This window comes from Pteronotus mesoamericanus, unplaced genomic scaffold (assembly GCF_021234165.1).
Source record: "Pteronotus mesoamericanus isolate MK-2021 breed Mesoamerican mustached bat unplaced genomic scaffold, CSHL_Meso_final contig_25, whole genome shotgun sequence".
NCBI lineage: Eukaryota > Metazoa > Chordata > Mammalia > Chiroptera > Mormoopidae > Pteronotus > Pteronotus mesoamericanus.
In genome coordinates, this window is record NW_026555105.1 from 23,133,017 (window position 1) to 23,152,684 (window position 19,668).

General features: G+C 56.2%; 1 protein-coding gene and 1 long non-coding RNA gene across 4 annotated transcripts; one reads left to right on the forward strand and one right to left on the reverse strand.

Moving 5' to 3' along the window:
- Positions 1-459: 459 nt before the first annotated feature.
- Positions 460-10,910, reverse strand: SLC4A11 (solute carrier family 4 member 11). 3 transcript variants are annotated; one of them, XM_054573973.1, is made up of 21 exons: positions 10,838-10,894; positions 9,151-9,297; positions 8,084-8,128; positions 5,665-5,817; positions 5,484-5,533; positions 4,977-5,202; positions 4,807-4,888; positions 4,448-4,571; positions 3,888-4,091; positions 3,721-3,814; positions 3,483-3,608; positions 3,290-3,403; positions 3,067-3,199; positions 2,744-2,817; positions 2,128-2,392; positions 1,945-2,051; positions 1,684-1,852; positions 1,387-1,560; positions 1,002-1,197; positions 748-917; positions 460-612 (listed from the first exon to the last, which is right to left on the reverse strand). In XM_054573973.1, exons 3-21 carry the CDS (start codon positions 8,112-8,114, stop codon positions 549-551), a joined length of 2,556 nt encoding a protein of 851 aa, XP_054429948.1. In that variant the 5' UTR covers positions 8,115-8,128; positions 9,151-9,297; positions 10,838-10,894; the 3' UTR covers positions 460-548. The 3 variants fall into 3 exon arrangements, with proteins under 3 accessions (XP_054429948.1, XP_054429947.1, XP_054429946.1); XM_054573972.1 differs by lacking the exon at positions 9,151-9,297 and having other exon boundaries at positions 10,838-10,910; XM_054573971.1 differs by lacking the exons at positions 9,151-9,297; positions 10,838-10,894 and having other exon boundaries at positions 8,084-8,330.
- LOC129070818 (uncharacterized) lies at positions 10,279-14,691 on the forward strand. Its single transcript, XR_008529152.1, has 3 exons — positions 10,279-10,570; positions 10,714-10,977; positions 14,062-14,691. It is a non-coding gene; the product is annotated as an uncharacterized LOC129070818 (long non-coding RNA).
- Positions 14,692-19,668: the final 4,977 nt, after the last annotated feature.

A 19,668-nucleotide genomic window follows, 5' to 3' on the forward strand; every position in this document is an offset into this window, starting at 1 on the left:
CACAAAGGCCTCCTGCATTTTCCATATCCCCCTGTTGGGCCAACGTCCACTGTGCTGAGTTGCAGGCGACAGCACACAGATGGCACTCAGCACACATGAATCGCTTTCATTCCTCCCCAAGGCCCTCAGGCAGCCTTCAGAGGCTGGGGCAGGGCTACAGGGATGGAGACAGTGCATAGAAGCATAGAAACAGGAGCTTTATTCTCTAATGTGCGTACAGCGAATTCCTTACACAATCAAGGAAATGGTTTCTCTTTCAGGCATCTGACTCTTTTATCAAAAGAAAATCTGTCCTGCTTAGTGCCACCCTGGGCAGAGGCTGCCCCGAGCAGTGTTTTCACCCCAAGCAGAAGGCAGTGGGGAGTGCAGGCACACACCACGGAACCCCCGCGACGCACACGTGCCCTCGCCTGTTGGGACAGCTGTGAGGAGGCGCAGCATAGGGCAGCACTCCGAGACACCCACCCCTCCCCACACAAAGTCCCAGCCAGGCTAGGGAGACCCGGAGGGACAGATGAACGGGGTGTGCCAGGGCCTGCCAGTCGGGCTCAGTGCTCAGCATCCATGGCGTCCAGGTATTTGGCTTCAATGATTTGGGGCAGCAGCTTGTAGCTTAGGGGAGGGGAGTAGAGAACAGGCAGGAAGATGAACACTGAGTCAGGGAGAAGGCAGAGGGCACCCGCCCCAACCCTCCTCCCACCCTTCCACCCAGCTGGTCCCGCCTGCCCTCTGCGCACCCTCCCATACCGGATGGGGATCATGGCAATCATGATGAGGGGGAAGATCATCTTCATGTAGGGCAGGGGGCTCATGCCAAAGGCACAGAGCAGCAGCAGCTGCAGGACCTGCAGGCCTGTGAAGTAGTGTATCTTCCTCTGGGGCACCCTCCGGATATAATGGGTGGGTGGGTACGAGGCCTGTGGGCAGTAGGGACCAGGTATGGGCAGGGCTGGTGCCGCTGTACCTCCTACCCACAGCCCTGCTCAAGGCCGGGCCCTCACCTGGTCCTTGAGCAGCAGGGCCAAACGCTCGCAGAGCTGGCTGGCGTCGATGGAAGTGAGGGCGATGTAGAGGAAGAGGCCATAGAGCACAGGCTTAGGGATCCACTGCAGCGGGAAGGGCAGCAGCAGGAGGGAGAAGCCCACCAGGATGCTGGCACCCAGGGTGGTCAGCCGCGTCTCTTTCACGTTCACGATCCTGTGTGGTCCCAGAGCACCAGGTCAGCTCCAGCCCGGGGCCACCAGGCCATGCCTCACCTCGGTCACATGTGGTTCCCAGGCTAGGACACTTCGGGGCCACATCTCTCGCTAGGTCACATGTGGCTCCAGGTTACTTTACCTTAGAGCCCACGTGATTCTTGCCTCAAGGTGCTATCCTCACACTCACGTCTCATAAATGTGCCCATTCTCCACACGCTCCTCTACGAGAGCCAGCGCTCGCACGTGCAGCGGGGAGTGGGGGTAGGCAGCATGGATCCAGGGCATCCCAAACAGAGACAGCCCCGTGTTGATGATGGCGATGAGCAGGAGGTCCCAGTGGTAGGCCGTGCCCTTCACTAGTCTGCAGCACACAGGCAGGGACATGTAGATAGGACCCCTGCTGGCCCCTTGGAGGGTGGGGCACCCTGCTCAGCCCTCCCTGCTCAGCGCACCGCCCCCCCCCCCGACCCCCAGCCCTGCAAACCTGTTCTCTGGTGCATTAGCCAAGGCAGCCACCAGGTTCTGCTCAATGAAGAAGAGCATGGAGAGCAGGAAGCCGAGGCCCATGGCACTGCTGATGGCCCCCAGGGACAGCGAGTGCATCTCAGCCATCTTAAACAGGCTCTTACTGGGGTTGTAGCGGAACTTGCTCACTGCAGCAAGGTACAGACCCCTGCTCCAGCCTGCAGCTCCACGGGAGCCCCTCACCCAACCCTGCTCCTGTCCCCACACAGTCACAACTCACTCTTAGTTTCCTGGAAGCCGTAGGAGCAAATGAGGGAGAAGGTGAGCACGGAGATGGGCAGGGCGCAGTCTGACAGGATCTCCCGCATGCAAGGGTGCAGGTAGGGGCTGGGGACACAGGTGGGTGTTTCAGCGCAGTCCAGGGGCTTGTGTTCCCTTACCCTCGCCTCTAGGTCCCTCTTACCTCTTCTTGAACTGGTACAGGGTGTAGCCCAGCCAGAGCGTGCCCAGCATGATAAGGAGGCTGAGCACGGCTGTATCCCGGCTCAGGTGCTCGGCAGAATGGACGCTCATCGTGGTCAGCTCCGGCGGGCTGGCCAGGAGGCTGGTGTTGAGGGCAGTGTGGAAGCTGGTGTTGAGGCTGGTGTTGAGGCCCAGCAGGCCCACCAGGGAATTGCGATCTATGTTTTCATTCCCATGGTTTTCGCCATAGTAGTACTTCTGGAAGACTGTGGATACAGGCCAACAGGCCTCAGCCATCTGGGTTCTGGGAGACTAGGGGGAGCTGGTCTTCTCCATCAGCCAGGATCCCATCGACTTGCTCATCCACCCACCACGCCTACCACCTGCCGCAGTCCCTCTGCCCTGTCTCTGAGAGCATATCAAGCCTGGCCCAGTGCCACTGGATTCTGCCTGGGGCAGCCCCGTCACCCTCCAGCATATGAGGCTGCTGCTCCGCAGAGCACCCTGGGGCACAAGAACCACCTCAGCTTGCGTGCTGCTTTGTTGCCCCAGCCATAGCCCATAACCCTCCTCTTAGCTCTGATCCCTCTACAAGTAGCGACTGGCCAGATACCCACTTTTGACCATGCCCTTGACAGCATCCAGCATGAATGTGATGGAAATGAACAAGGCAATGATCTCTTCTGTTGACCTGCCGGGGGATGATATGCCTCGTAAGATGGGGGCGAGTTGTTGTGGGGGAGGATTCCCTGAGCCCTGGTGTGGCCTCTCACCTCCTCATGCCATGAAGAGGACCAGTCCCAAGCTCTCCCCTTGGGGGCAACCCCATCCCCTCTAGGGTTACAGGACCTCAGAGGCTGGCATGGAGGCTGACCCAGATCCCTGGCCTTGGTCTCCCTCCTGCTCGAAGGCCCCAGCAGTTCAGGGAAGGCCCTGTCACCTCTTGAAAAGACGCATGATCAGGCTGAGGTTGAAAAGGGCATAAACAGCAAGGAAGAAACTGTTCCACAGGCCTGTCCATGCATAGAAGGTGTTGAAGTCCAGATTGTAGTCGTCACAGATGCCACGGATCACTGCAGGCAGAAGGACAGGGGCGGGCAGTCAGGGCCGAGCGAGGGCCACGGACCGCAGGCACCACCTCCCCGCCACAACCCCCACTGCACCGTGGATGTAGAGGGCCAGGGGCGCAGTTGTCAGCAGCACCACCAGCGGCTGCCCGGAGAAGAGCGCATACAAGAGGCCTCCGATGCTCTGCCCGGCCACGGTCTTCTGCACGTCTGAGGAAGCAGGGTGGTCAGGAGGGCACCACAGTCCTGGGCCCCTCCCAGCACTCCCCACTGACCTCCAGCCCCTCACCGATGGCCCCATCCGTGTTCTCATCATTGAGGGACCCAAAAGCGATCGTGGGCAGGAGGCAGGCGAAGTAGAGGAACAGGGTGGTGGTGATGTATTTGCCCACAGCCCTGTTTTTCCCGATAATGCCTAGAAATGGGGGACAGGACAGAGAGTGCGTTGGAGATGCTAGGCAGGCATAGCTGTTGTCCTGTGATCTGAGCCACAGGCCAAGCTCCGGGGGAACAACGGGGCCACATACCATCAGTGAAGTCCAATGGGTACACGGGGAACCTGCGGGCGAAGTCTTCTCGGATGCCCTTCCCCACAAGGAGAAAATCTTTGGGCTGCAGGTGCTATAGCGGGGTGCCAGTTAGCTCTGCGGCCAGGGCCCCTTACCACCCGCCCAGGCCCGCCCTGACCCCGTACCGGCTGGGGCCTCGGAAGGCAGATGTTGTAGTTCTTTGCTCTGGAGGTTGGCACCTGGCTCATGGAGAGCAGCTGTCTCTGATGTACCAGGGCCTCCTTGAATTCTTCCTCCGTGTGGGTCTTCAGGAGCTTCTGGCGGAAGGTGATGTCCAAGAACATGGTGGCAAAGGTGCGTCCCACCTCCGTCGCAGTCTTGGTGCTTTTCTAGGGGTGGGGCGGGGGGGGAATCACACCTGCAAATCATCGTCAGCCAACTAGAAGGTTTAGGTGGGGGCAGGCCAAAGAAAGGCCTCTAGGTTTGAAAAATAATTTTTAAAAGTATCTCTTTTCAGTCAGAAAGGAAATACAACCTTTCAGCCACTCTCCGGGGAAAGTTAGGGCTTGATGAGGACTTAGCAAGAATGCCTCAGAGAAACCCAGGAGGTCCAAGATGAAGGGACAGGGTGGGAACGGGCCCTTCAGAGGCCAGGTGAGGGGTACTCCAGCCCATGAAAGAGATGCCTCCAAGAAGACAGCAAAGCACCCTGGAGTCCTCCTCCCCAGGAAAGGCCTCTCCTCACCATCTTGGGTGGGGCCAGCACCAAGATGACGAACCGAACCTCACAGGAATTCTCTCCCCAGTTCTGCGGGCGAACAAGGCGGCTGATGCACACGTGCCGCTTCTGTAGGGACTTGGAGATGCAGCTGGCAGGAACAGGGGAGGGCGCACAGCACACAGTTGCCACACTTGGTGGGGAGACACCACCCAATTTTAACCCCCCAGTGACTTCTTCTAGGGACAAAAAAAAGATGACCAAATGGGATAGAAGGGCTCACATCCTCTCCCTTAAACTGGGTGGGCCAGTCTCTGCAGGGACATGGGACGCCTGGCTCCAATGTGACACGCAGGGAGGCCAAATGTAGTGGCCTGGCAACTCACATGATGCAGAGCCATGACTGCTGGTATTGTACCCCTGTGACTGTGGCAGTGACTCCTTGGATGGTATCCGACAGTAGGTGGACTGAGGACAGGTTGTGGGGGGATAGGAGGGTCAGCTGGCCCACCTCCCTGCTCCACCTGCCCAGGCGGGGGGTGGGCCTAACGCTTACCCTCCATGGGGGCCCCAGCATCAGTGAAGAGCATGGGCATGAGCAGGTCCAAGTTGCAGTCTGGCTCAGTGTTATTGGGGTCGTGGGCTATGCGGAGCACCATGGCCCGCAGCACGTCATCCAGCGAGGTGGCTGTCTCATTCAGGATGATGCTGGCCCGTGCCAGGAAGCCATCGAGGTCCCGATGGGCACGGATCTCTTCCTCGAAGTTCTTTAACTTCAGGTACTATGGGGATCCCACAAAGGCCCGTGAGTGAGACATGCTGTCACCACCTGGGTGTCTCCTCCATGGTGGCCCCTGGCTGCCCCTTCCCACCAGGACCAGCATCCCCTTCCAGGAGGGATGGGCGCTAGCAGATCAGCCCTGAGCTAGCGTGGGCCGCCTGTGTAGTGCGCCTGTGTAGTGCCAGAGGGGAACTGCGGGAGGTATCTCAGGGGCGTGGCCACCTCCACCCCCGCCTAGTGGCCCAGAACCAAATACTCCTGTTCTGCAGATAGGCCACCCACCTTGCGGGAGGTATGGAGGAGCCCGCAGCCTCCAGGCACTTCACTCTTGGCTAGAAAAAAGGGAGAGGCCTCAGGGTGCCACCCTACCTCTTCAGGTCTCTCTTGGTGGACTGGGGCCGTACCTGCCCAGTCTCCAGTCCCCTGCCCTCCCCCCAGTCTGTCCCTGCTACAACTGCCATACCAGCCTGGGTGGGCTGCACCTCGAGGTTGACGTTGACAAAAAAACGGATGCTCTCGCCAGACACAATGGAGGAGTTGACCGTGTCGAAGGCCTCTTCCCCCAGGTTCTCCTCATGGGTTTCAGAGGCATCATCTGTGTCACACTTGAGGTAGCCTGGAGACCCCACCACCACCAAGAGAGAGAACCCCCAAGAAAGAGGGCCTGGCCGTCAGCGCTGTACCCCAGGAAGGACTTCAAGACCAAGGAGCAAGGACCCTGGGCTGTCCCACCTGGTGCACTCTCAGTGAGCGGTTGAGGAGGCCCCTCGCCGGCCGGGAGGGCAGCCTCAGGCCCACGTAGACAGAGTATATATGTCTTGGCCCTGCCCCCTCAACCCCCATCCAACAACTTTCTCCAACATTCTTCAGCTACAGGAACTGGGGTCTTGCACTGTTCTGACTCACACATATCCTTCGGCTAGGAAAAAATACGTTCATTCTACAAACTTTGATCCAGGAACGCGGTAAAATGACACAGTTAAGATTGCCTAACCCCTGCCCTCTCAGAATCTCCTGGTTATAGGACCCAGACCTGCCTGGCTACCCAGGTGGGATCCAAGGCAAGCTAGAGCCACTGCAGTGTCCAGAGCCCTCCCTCCCCACGTCACTGACACAGGATCTTAGAGTGTTTTCTCCCAGGGAGGGCTTGTGAGCAAAGCATCAAGGCTGAGAGACAGTCCAGACATCCGACAAGGCCCAGGGGGCAGGAGAGCCAGAGAACTAGAGCCAGGAATGGACGGGAGAGGGGACCTGCAGCCGGAGGCCTCATCTCAGCCCCATCCCCATGGTGGGGGAGGGGCACGCCAAGGCCCCTTGGGACTCCCAGAGCATAGACCCCTTGGTCTGCCCCTCAGTTCCTGCAACTGCCCCACAGCACAGGCTCCCTCCTGTAGGAAGGCCTCCCCGAGAGGTGCAAATGTTCTAATCTTCCCTAAGCCCTGCCACCTCTTTACTGACCCTTGGCCCCTCAGACCCATTCCCACTCCCCACCTCAGTCTCTCACAACTCAGGCCAATTGGCCAGCACCGCAGGCCTGCGAGCTCCTGTGCTCTAAGTGGGAGGCCCCGAGAGCCTTCTTTGCGGCTCGCAGAACCCTTCTTCTCTGGAGAGTCCTCCTAGGGCCCGGCTTCATTTTTGGCCAACGCGGCACCTCTTCCTGACTGTGGTCCCCTATGGTTCACCACTTGTGGGTGATCCCAGGAAAGGGATCCTGTGGCCCCTGTCACCCAGACCCCACCAATGCCTAACACCTGTGCAGGGACAGGGACGGGTCAGCAGCACGCCTTCACCTGCCAGGCAATGACTCACCCTGACTCACTTCCACTCCCGCCCGCTGGTTTCCTCTGCACATCCCAGGCCCTGTTCCCCCGATGTCGCTCTGTGCTCAGCCTGGGCCCTTTCTGGACAGGAGGCACCAGGCCTCTGCTATTAAGGCCCCTATGGACTAGTGAAACCTAGCCCCAGGTCTGCACTGCACCCAGAGCCCAGAATAGAGCTATTAGGTCAAGAGGTGTCCTTCTGACTTTTATCATGGAGCTCATGTCCATGAAAAACTTCCTGCCCAATCCCAGGACTGCTTTGCTTTGACAACCTGGATCTCTAGCCCTAACCTGCCCCAGCCTCCCCTCCGTCACCGAAAGCACCCTCCCCCCTACCGCCCCTCACACTGCGCCCTTCTCCCCAGGACCTGCCCAGTTGGCACTACCAGGTCCCTGCAAGGCTCCTGGGATGCCAGGTCCCCTCCCCCATCCTACAGCCCAGCCACATACCCAACCCCCCTGCCAGCAGCCTGCCACATGCAGCCATCATGCCCTGGGGACCCTGGGTAAGAGCACATCACTACTCTTTCCAAACAACGTCCCACTAGACAACCCTCTGAAGGTGCTGCCAGCTCCTGGGTCTGGGCACAGAAGAGGTAGCAGAGAGCCCGTCCAGAGACACAAAGAAAAGAGAGTTAGATCAGAGCTAGCAAGGAACACGGAAGCAGAATTACATCTCTGTAGAGGGACAATAGCAGCCCCTCCCTCACAGGGCCGGGCAGGGACTGAGGAATGTGGGTATCCAAACACTTGGCCTAAGGCTGGTCAGATTACCAGAGCGCTGTAAAACTGAACCCCGGGACGACACCAGGTGGTCTATGCAGCCCAGGAGAGGGACCACAGGATCACCAGCGACCCGCTAGTGTCCAGGGCAGTTTCAGCTGCCTTTCTGACCACACCACAGCCGCCTGAAGGGTAGGCTCCAAAGGCATCCCAGCACCAGCAGAGGACCACAGACAGGTGGCCAATGCCATGGGCACCCATGTGGATGGACTAGCTTCCCTAGAGACTTTTGACCAAGGAGCTCTCTCTATACACATAGCCACACCTGAGTGTACTCACCTGCATCCTCGAAGTATCCATTCTGTGACATGATGGAAGAGTTTTCTGCAAGGGAAGCCAAAGAACTGTTACTAGCTCCAAGGACCAGCCTTGGACAGTCCTGGGCACCCATCTGCCCTCCCTCCTACACCAACTCTGCTGATTTTTTTCTTACTCTCTCCAGGGACTCAACCCAGGCCAACCTCAAAGAAAAAGGACCAGGGGATGGTACTAGGCAGGGCCCTCCTGAGGAGCCAGAGGAAGTCAAGCCTGTAATCCTTCAGCCAGTCTACTAGGGCCGGCCCAGGTGAGAAAGCTGAGCGGTGTTTTCAGCATGTTTTCTCCGAGAGTAATTAACAGTACCCCGTGAGAGAGCGAAGAATTCGCTGGTTGCAGCACACAGTGGCTGGGGCTGGCGGGAGGAAGCTGCATCCACCCTGCCTGCAGTAGCCAGCCACCTTCTTTGGCAGTGCCTTTTCTCCCGAGCCCTGGACCTGGGTCGGGGCCGGGGCCCGGGCCCGGGCCCTCCTCCCCGCACATGGATCCTCTCTCTCCAGTCGGTACTGACGGCCATCAACACCCATCACACGTGCAGCCGCCCCCAACCTCACGCGACCCAGCACGCGGGGGAGTGGGCAAAGGAGCAACGGCTTCCTCCTCGTAGCCTTCTTCCATTCGCGCCACAGACGCGTCCCGGGCCTCCTGGGAGGCGGAGCCGTTGGTCCTCAAGGGGGATGGGAAGGGGAGCTGTGCGCGCTCCCCACCCCGGGCCCCGGATGGTCCCGGCTGTTGGTGCCGCGCTGTGCAAGGAAGGAAGCCACAGACGGGACAGCGTGCACGAGAGGAAAGTGACTCTAGGCTTGGATACCCTGGGGGTCGGCGAAGGCGGGAGGCAGGATGCCGAAAGACCAGCGGGCGGGAACCCGGGCTGCATCCAGAAGGGAGGAAGGAGCAGGGGCAGTAAAGCCAGCAACCGAGACCGCAGAAATAAACAGAGGACGAGGGTGACCAGGGTCTGGAAGGGTGGCGAGGGTACACACCCTACTCCCATCCCGAGCGCCCCACGTGCAAGTAAATGCTGTACAAACCCCGCGCTGGCTCTCGGGTGTCCGAGCCGCGTTGGAGACTGCTACTGCCGCTCAGGGGATAGTCAAGAAGTCCGGGGACCACTACCAGTGGGCAGGCTTCCGCGCAGAACGTAAAATGAGGCTTTCGGAGACAGCAGCGTTCCGGCTCTGATAAGCCCGACGCTCAAGGTGTTAGGGAACCCACAGCTCCGTACCGCCCACTTCCTTGCCCCCCAGCCCTCCACCTCATTGGTTCAAAAATTTAAGGCTCCCGAGACGGCGACGCAGAGTTTTAATCCAGCGCTCATTGTCCATAATGCTTTCCCTGGGTCTCCTTTCAGCACTCGTCTATCCAGCAGGACACCCGCTCCCTCGAGACCGAGCTCACCCTACACTCCTCCCCCGGCTGGGAAGCCCCCACCACCCTCTTGCCCACGATGCTCTGGGGCCCTTACAGAGGCGGCATTCACGATTCCCCCCAGTGCTCCAAAGACTCTTCCAAGTCTCCCTTGCGGAGAGCGGACGGCCTTTCCGCCACGCCCGCCGGCTCAGGCACCCACCGCAAGGCTGGAAATGGAACACGCGCTTGGTGGCCGCGGTCGTAGCCCTGGCGATCGGCAGTCGGCCGGCCGCACCCACGCGCGCACTCCCGGGGTCCTCACTCCGTGCTTCGGCACCCCAAACTTGTCCCAGGCGGGCCAGCGGAGGGAGCTGGCGACACACCCCCGCGCTGCGCCTGGGTCCTAAAGCCGCTCAGACGCCCCGCCCCGGCGCAGGGGGCCGTGCGTCCCAGTACTGGGTCCCGCCCGCACACCAGCACTCCGGTCAGCTTCGGGCGGGCTGCTCCCGGAAGACCGTGGTGGCTTAACCAGAACGTGTAGACCCGGCTTCCTCAGGCCCGCCCGCCCGCCCAAGCGTCGCCGGGTTAGGGGCTGGGCGGGGCTGATAAGTTTCTGGAAAGAAACTCGTTGGGCTCAGGGACCCACAAAGTCAAGCCCCTGCGTCGGGTCGAGGAAGGGCTTCCTCAGAATCAGCTTTAAGCGCGCTGTTGGCCTCCGCCCCCTCTTCTTGGCAGGGGGTCTCCGCTCCGCCTCGCACGCCGCCTGCTCCGCCCCCTCCATTTATCCAGGCTGCTCGGGCGGTAAACCTTCCTACTCCTCCAGGAAGCGCGCCTGGACTAGACGGCCCGGCGCGCCTTCTCTGGGCTACGCCCTGGCCCGCGGAGCCAGCCGCCCTCCTGGCTCGGCGGCGTCGGGTTTGCTCGCAGCGCGCCTCGCGGTTTCTCCCCTGGCCTCTTTGCGCCCTCGGCTTTCACTTGGGTCAAGGCCTTGGCTCGCGGCTTCTTTCCTTCCCAAGATGGCCCACCGCCCGGTTTTCCTTTCCGAACAGGCAGGATCCCGGCCCGGGACGCGCCTTCTCTGGCTCCTGTTCTGCTAGCAGAGTGAGTGCGTGTGCACGCGCGCTCGCGCTTGCCTGTGTAGGGAGGTGGTGGTGCGCGCGGGCAGGTGGGCGCGCGCTGCTTTGGGGTCCGGCCAATCCAGTACATGCGATGAACCTTTGTCCTGGCCTTTGGTTGCTTCTCAGCAAACGATTCCACAACCGTCGGGCTCTGGATTGACCTAGGATCTCCCTCACCGCCAAGTGGTAACCCCTCATCCCCTCCACAGTAGCCGCCACCCCTAAGACCAACAGCGATCCCCGCCCTCACCTGCTGCTGGGACGGAGTCCTGAGCCTGTTTCCCAGGCTTGGGAAGTGGCTGGCCCAAGGTGAGCCCACCTCTGCGGAGTGGCCGTCCTGCAGCGCCCAAGGGCTCCTGGAGCGTTAGGGGAGCCCCGTGCACTGACGTGGTGAGTGAGACTGATCCTGTTTTCCTTTCCAGGAAGCTATGAGTGCATTAGGAGCAAAGCCATGGGGTGCCCCTCTTGGCAGATGAATGGCTTGGGGGTAGGGATGGCCTTTCAGAACCCTGCTCCCTGCTACTTCAGTAGCCGCTGAGGAAGATAGCTGCCTGCCTGGGTCACCTTAATAGGGACCTTGGAGGAGAAACCGGTTTGTCCTGGATACCCCCTCTACTCCACCCTCTAGCTAAACCCCCAGCCTATGGCACAGACTCCCAGCATCAGAGAGGTGAGGGATGGAGGTTGAGGGGGAGCTGAAGAAGGAACAGGCTGCCTGCTCAGGGAACAAGACTGGGTTGAGGATGTATGCATGTACAGGGGCTAGACCCTTGAAAAGCCACCCGTTTTGCTCCCAGCCCCTTCCGTGGCAATACCTAGGTTCTACATCAGCCTCCTTGCGTCACCAGCAGCTCCCTGGAGGTCCAACATCTGGACCTTCCAACCCCACTGTTCCAGAAAGCCAATCTGGAATAGAGGGGCAGCCTTTCATTCTTACTGCAGTCTTACCTCCTCCGTAACCTGAGAAACTAGGAGCCGCACAGCCGAGGCAGCTCCCAGTGGTCCATAAACCTGGGATCTAACTCTCAGAGGAAGTGACACTGATCCCTTAGTAACTGCACGCAGCCTCAGGCATTCTGACCCTGCTGTAGTGTGAGAAGCTGTTTCCTGTAGTCCTTCCACCCACCACCTGTCCTCTGTCTGTGGATAGAGGCTGAGGTTTCCCCACCCTTGCCCCATTGGATCTCTACACAGACAGGCACTTTTGGGACCCAGACAGAAGCACACACATTCCTCTCATTCCGTCCCTTGGGGCCTCAGACTTCACTGGGCTGTGGCCACAACCTTGACCCCTGGGTCCCATAAGCCACATAACGGCTTTCCAACTCACTTTTCCCCTTGTGCCTATAGATTTTAGAGTCTGGAGTGAGAAGTAATTCTATAGTATCTCACTGAAAAACAAAAAACAAAACACTTCCTTGAACTCCTTGTTCCAGGTACCACCCAATTCCTCAGCTGTGCTTCAGAGCAAATTTCTCCAGTTATCTCTACTCCTCTGTCTCCACGCCCTCTCCCTGTTTCCCTTCAACACACTCACACCCAGCTTTTGTCCTCACCACTCCACTGGAACTCTTGTCAAGGTCCCTCTGCATCAGCTTCCTTGCCAGCCCTTCCCCTACTCCCAGCAGCACCCAGCACCATCAGTACCTCCTTTTTCTTGCAACATTGACTTCCCCTCCCACCTCCTCTGACCTAGCCCTCAGCCCTCGGTGTTGGCCTACGCCAATCTTTCCCTGATTCCACGGGTATCAACCAGCCACAGCTGATGGTCACTGAGCTCCTGATTTCAACATGCTACAGCGTACTTATTCCCCCCTCCCGCCCCCTGCCGTCCTGGCCTGGATGGCTAATAGGCAATTCAGATGAAACTCGGGAAAAATAGAGCTCCACCGTCCGCTGGCTGCTCGGGACCTGGGAGCCACCCCGGCTCATCCACATCTGATTCGTGAGCACGTTGTTGGGCTCACCTTCAAAATAAAGCAGTTCTGCTCTCTTGCACCTCCAGCCTGGTCCGTCATCTGGACTTGCCGGTTGTTTGAACTTGTCCGTCTTCTGACTTGCCCTCCACGCCACCCCCATAATCCATTCTCCATCTCCAATGGCTTCTCAGGGCACTTAGGAAAACAACCCAAACTCCCTCCTGTGGCCTAGAGTCAGGGGCTGGGGTAGGGGTTACTGTACGACCTGGCCCCTGCCTGTCTCCTACACCTCCTGCTCCCCGGGGAGTGCTGCTCCAGCCACAGTGGCTGCCAGCTGTTCCTCCGATACACCCAGCCTCCCTGCCTGGAGGCCTTGATAGCCTGGTGCCTGGAGGGCACGTGCACAGCTCTTAGCAGGCTCATTTCATCCTTCATCTCTCAGGGAGGCTTCCCTGGACACACCATCGGAAGTAGGTGCCTGTGCCTTCCAAAGAAGACCCTCATGGCCCCTAACTAGAGCACAATCTCCTTCCTTCTTACTCTACGGCCTGGGCCCCATCCACCTGGATAGATGAGCTCCCTGAAGGTGGGACCGTGTGTTTGTCTTTCACCAGCGCAGCTCCTAGTGTATGTAGGTGCTCAATAAACCTGTGACATGTTGCACGCATGCTCGATATCCCATGTATAATCCCAGAGGCTCTCAAGCCAACGAAGGCGTCCAGATGGCCTCTTCGTCCTCCCCCCTCCATTCCCACTAGGGTTTTCCAGGTGGGTGCTCCTGACCCCCTCGCCACCTCCCTCCCACCCTGGCCTCCACAGCCAATGCTGAGTCCTTTTATCTCCGCTTCCAGTCTGCTCCTTCCCTCCGCCCTTGTCTTCCTTGGATCCTTGGCCAATGTAGCTTCCAGCATCTTGCAGCCATCAGCTTTTCCTGCAGTTACTCTGGTTTTAACAAGCTTCTTGGGGCTCCCACTGCCCAGAGAAGGCAGCCCTGACCGTGGCAAAGAAGAGACGCTGTTCTCATCTATCCCTCTGGTGATGCTGGTGGGGGCTGGAGGAGGGAATGTGGCGTCCACTGGCCTTCCCTCTCTCCTGGGAAACATCTGCAGGTCCTGTAAGGCGGGTGGGAGGAAGGCCCTTTGGTACCCGAGTAAAACAGCATTAAGATCTCCCCATTGCCATCTACCTCACTGAGAGAAAGATTCAGGCTCCCAAAAGGGCAGCCAGGAGGGCAAGGAGCCTTGTGGAGGGCCACGAAGGACCTGCTCCCCTCACGATGACATTCTTCTGAGTCCCCATGCCCCACCCCCATCCGCACTCATAGCCAGAACTTAGCACTGTGACAGAGGTTTGGTGGCACTGCTCAATGATTCTATCTGGCCCGCAGACTGTTGGGCAGGAAGGTTCCAGGACTATTCCACTGCCCACATGTCAGCCGCTTCTGCCCTCTGACCTGGGTTCCAGTTCCACAGCCTAGTATCTCAGCCAGAAAACTCCTAGAGAACAGACACCAAACACTGACCTACTTTCGCCCCCCCTTCTCCAACGGCTGCAGGAGATAACCGTGCTCCACCCCACTGTACCTGTTGAGGCCCCACAGCTTCTCCTAGCAAGACCCTCCAAGACAGAGGCGCATCCCATCAGAAGGCCGCCCACCAAGACCTAGCTGGACCCTGGAATCTCACTGACAGGTCCTCAGAAGAGACCAGGAATCTGCATTACAACAAGCTCCCCAGGGCAGGCTGAGTGCAGAGCCTCAAGACAAAAGCCACAGGCGTGACTCATCTGCCCACCCTCATCTCTCTCCAGGCCCTGCTCCTTTCGGAATCACAACACCCATCACAACACCCGCCACCTGAAGCCTCCTGTGTTTGCGCAGACTATTACCCTGCTGGTCACCCTTGCCCTCTTGGCCCCTCTGCGTACTCCATGTCCTCATCCCTGGCTCATTCTTACTTGTCCCCTGTGTCAAAGGGCTGCCCTAGGTCCTGCCTCGAGCCAGTCACTCAGGGCTGACTGCCTCCAGCACCACTCAAATCACCCTTTCTGGGAGCTCATCCTGCTCCCTCCAGGAAGCTGGATGCGCTGGGTAGGGAAAGTCAGCAGGAAGACGCAGGGAACACCCTCAGGCCTTTCTGAGTCTCTGATAATTCTTATCTATAAAACAAAGAGTCTATAAAACAAAGAGTCTTGAAATGGAGTCTTTTTAGCTAGAAAATTCCATGACTTTTTGGTTATCTAACCATCTTTCCTCTTCCTGTTACCCTTATTTTGCTATTACTTGTCTATTCATCCAGGCATGAAATTTCAGAGTAAAGATGTAAAGTTTCTTAAGTATTTGAAGCCATGAGAAGAAAAAAAAAATTAAACTTCTGTATTGGTATGGGAAAAGCAGTAATAATTGTAGGATAAAATGGAAGTACATTCACATTTCAGTTGATTAGCATTTTTTAAAGACTTATAGTCATTTATTAGTTTGACATAAAATTTACTGACCCTGATGCAATATTCTTTTTTTTTTTTTTTTAAGCAAGTTATTTTGGCTAGTCAATTTAGCAATGCAGAGGCCTGGGAAAAACAGTAATAATTTGTGAATAAACAAATTTATTTTTCTTCACATTTTTGGTGGATGAAACAAAAAGTTTTTGGAATTGTTTCAGTGTTAGGTTTTTTTCCACTTGGCTTTTTCCACTCCTACCTTGAGGTCACCCCCTTCGCTCTTGTCTTATTAGTCACTTTATCTTGTCAATTGTTCCTTCAAAATCATTCTCTAGCTGGTCCACTTCTGACTGTCATCTATGTAGAGCAGTCGTCCACCCTCCACACCACACGATTTTCCTTTTGTCTAGGGAAAAAAATTCTTAAACAGGCTCTAATGGAACACTGGTGTTCCTGTGTGCGCCGAGGCACTAAAGAGCCAAATAATAGTGGCCTTTTCTCAGTCTGCAGGGGGAAACAATCTTAGTGGATAGAATGTTTTCAATTAAAATATTTTCTTCCTTTGGTTAAAAAATCACCACTGCCACAATGGAACAACTTTGTGCTTGCTATCACTTGTACTAGAAGTGACCAGTAGAAAGCAAAATTAGCCCTGGCTGGTGTGGCTCCGTGGAATGAGTACCTGCCTGTGAACCAAAGGGTCACCGGTTTGATGTGTAGGGCACATGCTTGGGTTGCAGGGCAGTTAGTTCCCCAGCAGGGGGTACGCGAAATGCAACCACACACTGATGTTTCTCCCCCTCTCCTCCCCTCTATAAAAAATAAATAAATAAATACAATCTTTTAAAAAAATAAAGCAAAATTTAAAAAATCAAATAGGATTCTGATCTTAACAGAAAAGCGCAGGTGGCCTGCATGGGAAAAGTGCAATGCTGCTTTGGGGAGCGAGCCCTTCTTTGGGGAACTCAGCTCCCCCGTGGGTCTGGCGTTATAGGGGTCCTTGAAAGTGAAACCAGAAAAGTCAGTGTTTGTGCTGTCACTACCAGAACCAATAAGCAGAGACAAGGACTGAATCTTTACAGGCGCTTTATTCAGAAGGCCGGCAGTCTGAGAGGATGGGGGGGTGAGGTGTTCTCTAAAACCATCTTAACATCTCATTTCAAGCCAACTTTTTTAAAAGAAGAAAAGGTAGGTGAGGGGTATGGAAAAAAGGTTAATTGGATAAGAGTTGCAGTCCAATACTGCGGAAAAGCTGCAGATTTTCCTAGTACTTCTTTATCTGTTGATCAACAGTTCTTTATCTGAGGTTCCCTCCCTGGAACACAAAGGCTCAGAAAACCATCTCCAACCTGTCTCCAGGGCTTGCAGACCTCCTGGGGCATGGAGGTTGAATTGCTAGTAGATCTCCTGGAATAGCTTTCCACATGCATTCATTACTTACACCTAGCAAATAAAATTACAATCTTTTAACTGTTGAGTTCCCCTATCAAAGTGCACAGTGACCCTTGGCCAGGCCAATCAGAATACTCCTGGCCACTGTGACTGGTTCAGGGATGCGAATGGGACCCCAGACTGTGGGGCTGCCTCTGGAGAGAAAGGTTGGGTCTTGCCTTTGGGGTGTTAGGCTGCTGGTGACACAGCGGAAGCTTCATGCTGGGGAGAATGTGGATGGAGAGAGGGCTCTGATGAGATCTGAGTGCCTCAGGCCCAGCTGAACTTGAAGCTCGTGCTACCCCGGACCCTTTCCGTCGTGGGCCAGAAGTGGGGCCTATGGTCCTTTTTCTACGGGCATGACTGTTCTCTAGATCGTATTGTATGATAGAAATTAACACATTGGTGTTGCGGAGCCCCTCAGAGTGCCCTGTGCTTTCCAGCAGCTTCACCTGAGGTCCTCTACTCCCAACTACACTTTCTACATGCCTACCCCACCAGGATTTCTTGATTCTGGAGCTCCCACTGTCATGCATGCCCAGTAGTCCCCTGTGGGCTCTAGGTTGGGAATGGGCCCCTTTCTCAGTTCCCAGGCTTCTTGGCCTGTAAGTCATCCTGGCCTTCAAAGATCATCCAGCCCAGGAGCCATTCCTCATTTACTGTCTCCCCTACCTCCCTGGCAATTCTTTGTGGGTAATCCCCAAGTCCTGGCGGCTTCTGACATGCGCAGTCACGGGAGCTCCATCGAGGTTCAAACCTGGCCCTGCAGGCAGGAGGCGGGAGGCTCTGGGGAAAGAGGTTGCCAGGCACATGACACGGCTGCCAACCCGCTCCCCCGATTCTCTTGGCTCCTCTCAGGCAGTTTTGCATTTGGTTGTACCTAATTGATCACACAGACCCTCCAGACCCAACATCCCCGCCCCCAGCATCTAGGAGAAGCTGCACCCCGCTGTGGGCCAGCTTCCAAACCTTCCCAGTGGGGCACTTCCCTTGTCCGGAGGCCCATGTGGAGGGTGGGACAGGAAGTAGGGTCTCTGTGGACGTGCTGCCGTGAGGTGGTGCCCCTCCCTGCTCAGCCCTTTTCTGGAATGGGCAGAGGCCCCACCTCCCTGCTCAGTGGGGGCTGTGACTGGTGTCCACTGGCAGCCCCAAGAGGCCATCTGTGGTGGGAAGCGCCCATCCTGGCCCCTGGCAGGGAACCGCTGGGCGGATGAGGTGGGCGCCTGCAAGTTGCACATTTGGATTTTGTTCCTCTAGAGCAGTTTTTCTCAACCTTTTTTTATCTCATGGCACACGTAAACTAATTTCTAAAATTCTGTAGCACACCAGAAAAAAATATATTTTGCTGGTCTGACAAAAAATAAAACTTTCTCACACCACATGGCTATTGTTGTGTTGGCTGTTATACTTTTTTTATTTGACAATCTAAAGGAAAAGAGGTCAGTGCCCCTGACTGAATAGTCAGGTATTGCAGGTTTTAAAAAATCTTGCAGCACACCATTTGAAAATTGCTGTAGAGATCCAGGGTTTTGGCGCCCTCTGCCTTGAATGTGGGTTCCAAGGCCCATGCCCATGTCCCTGGGCCCCCCCGGGGAGGGTGTCTCAGGTCCAAGGTGGGCAAGGGCAGTGGCTCTGCCACCTGGGACAGTTACTGCATACTTCGTGTCATGGTCGTCCCTCACTAGTAATGTAGGGCACAGTGGCCACCTCGGGGAGCTGACTGGGATTAAACAAGCTGACTAGCCCCTGAAGCAATGGTTCCTGCTGCAGCCTAGAACTCACAGAACCCACAGCTCTGTCCCGCCCTCCGAGGTGAGGGTGGGGGCATCGGTAGATGTGACTTCTCGCAGGAACCTGTGAGGGTGGGATGGCTTTTCTCTGGGACCCCAGGAGTGGCCACACCCAAGCCAGGGTGGTCCTCACATAGAATTTTATTCTCTGAGAGAGACTCTGGGGTCTGCGGGAGGGAGTGGGAGCCCCAGCAAAGAGGCTTCCTGGGGAGGCTGAGGGGGGAAGTCCCCAGTCCCAGGCTACGGGCCATTTCCTCAACCCTGCCCCAGGGACACCTTGGGGCTGAGTCTACAGGGACAGGCAACTAAGGCAGGCCTTGCTTGTGCAGTGATAGTTTATTGATCCTTAGCATTACGTCTCAGTTACCAAGGTAAATTCAAATACACAACTGCAGGTAAAAACATGTAAAATAATATAAAAATAAATTGAAGACTACTTTTATATATTTACTGAATTAAGTAGTGTAATAAATACTATAATAAGCAAAAAGCTTCAATCACACAATTCAGTTTCACTGAAGTTACAGTAGTGTTTGTAAATGAGTTGTAAAATTTAAGTTACAAATATTAAAGCACTGAAAAACTAGTATAAAAGTGAATTTTGGCACGTAAGTGAGCTCTTCTTCTGTCATTAGTATTTGACAACCTAAGACAACGAGGAAGCCATTTCTCACCTACTCTTTGAGGTACAACTATCCCACTAGGTCAGCAACACCGCTGGAATGAATACTTAATAGTTTACAATCTTCGAGTTAACGTTTCCCTTTTGAGAAGCCTGAAGAGCAACTCAGAGCTTATTACTGTGCAAAAATTCTCCAAAACCCTAACTGAATTCAGGAGGGAACGTCTTGCGACCTGCAGGCCCCAGTGTCCAGGCCTCAGGTCGGAGAGCCCCCAGGGTTTACGGGAGCCAACTTGACCCCTGGTCAGTGGCCCCTTCCTAGGGTGATCCCTTATCTCCGATTTCTGCCTCCTCCTTCCAATCAAAATAATAATAATAATAATAATAAATCCCACATCAAAACGTAAAATGACCCATAACTTCAGCGATTTCAACATTATCACACTCACTCTGGGTGATATAAAACTGAAGCTGCTAACAGGAAAGTTGGCAAAAAGCATGTAAGCCCCTGGAGGACTTTGGCCTGCGCCTCGGAACCCGCACCCAAAGTCTTTGCTGGGTTCTCTGTATCCACTTCTAAGGTCACAGTCTAACACACAGCGCCGTGGCCCTTCCTCGGGAGGCAGCTAAGCCCCCGCCCTCCACCTGGAGGAACCAAATGGATACAGAACTTCACAGTCAGAACCCAGCAGCCCGCAGGTGTGGACCGGGCAGCGCGGGGAGGCTGCCTCCTCCCAGCCGCAGTCCTCAAAGAGCTCACACTGCGCACAGCTAGTGTGCCTCTTCATCAGGGGCACGGCAAGTGTGCCCCGGGGAATGAAATGCCCTTTCACCTATGTGCCCCTTCACACTCCTGAGCAGGCTGAGGAGTGTCTAAGGA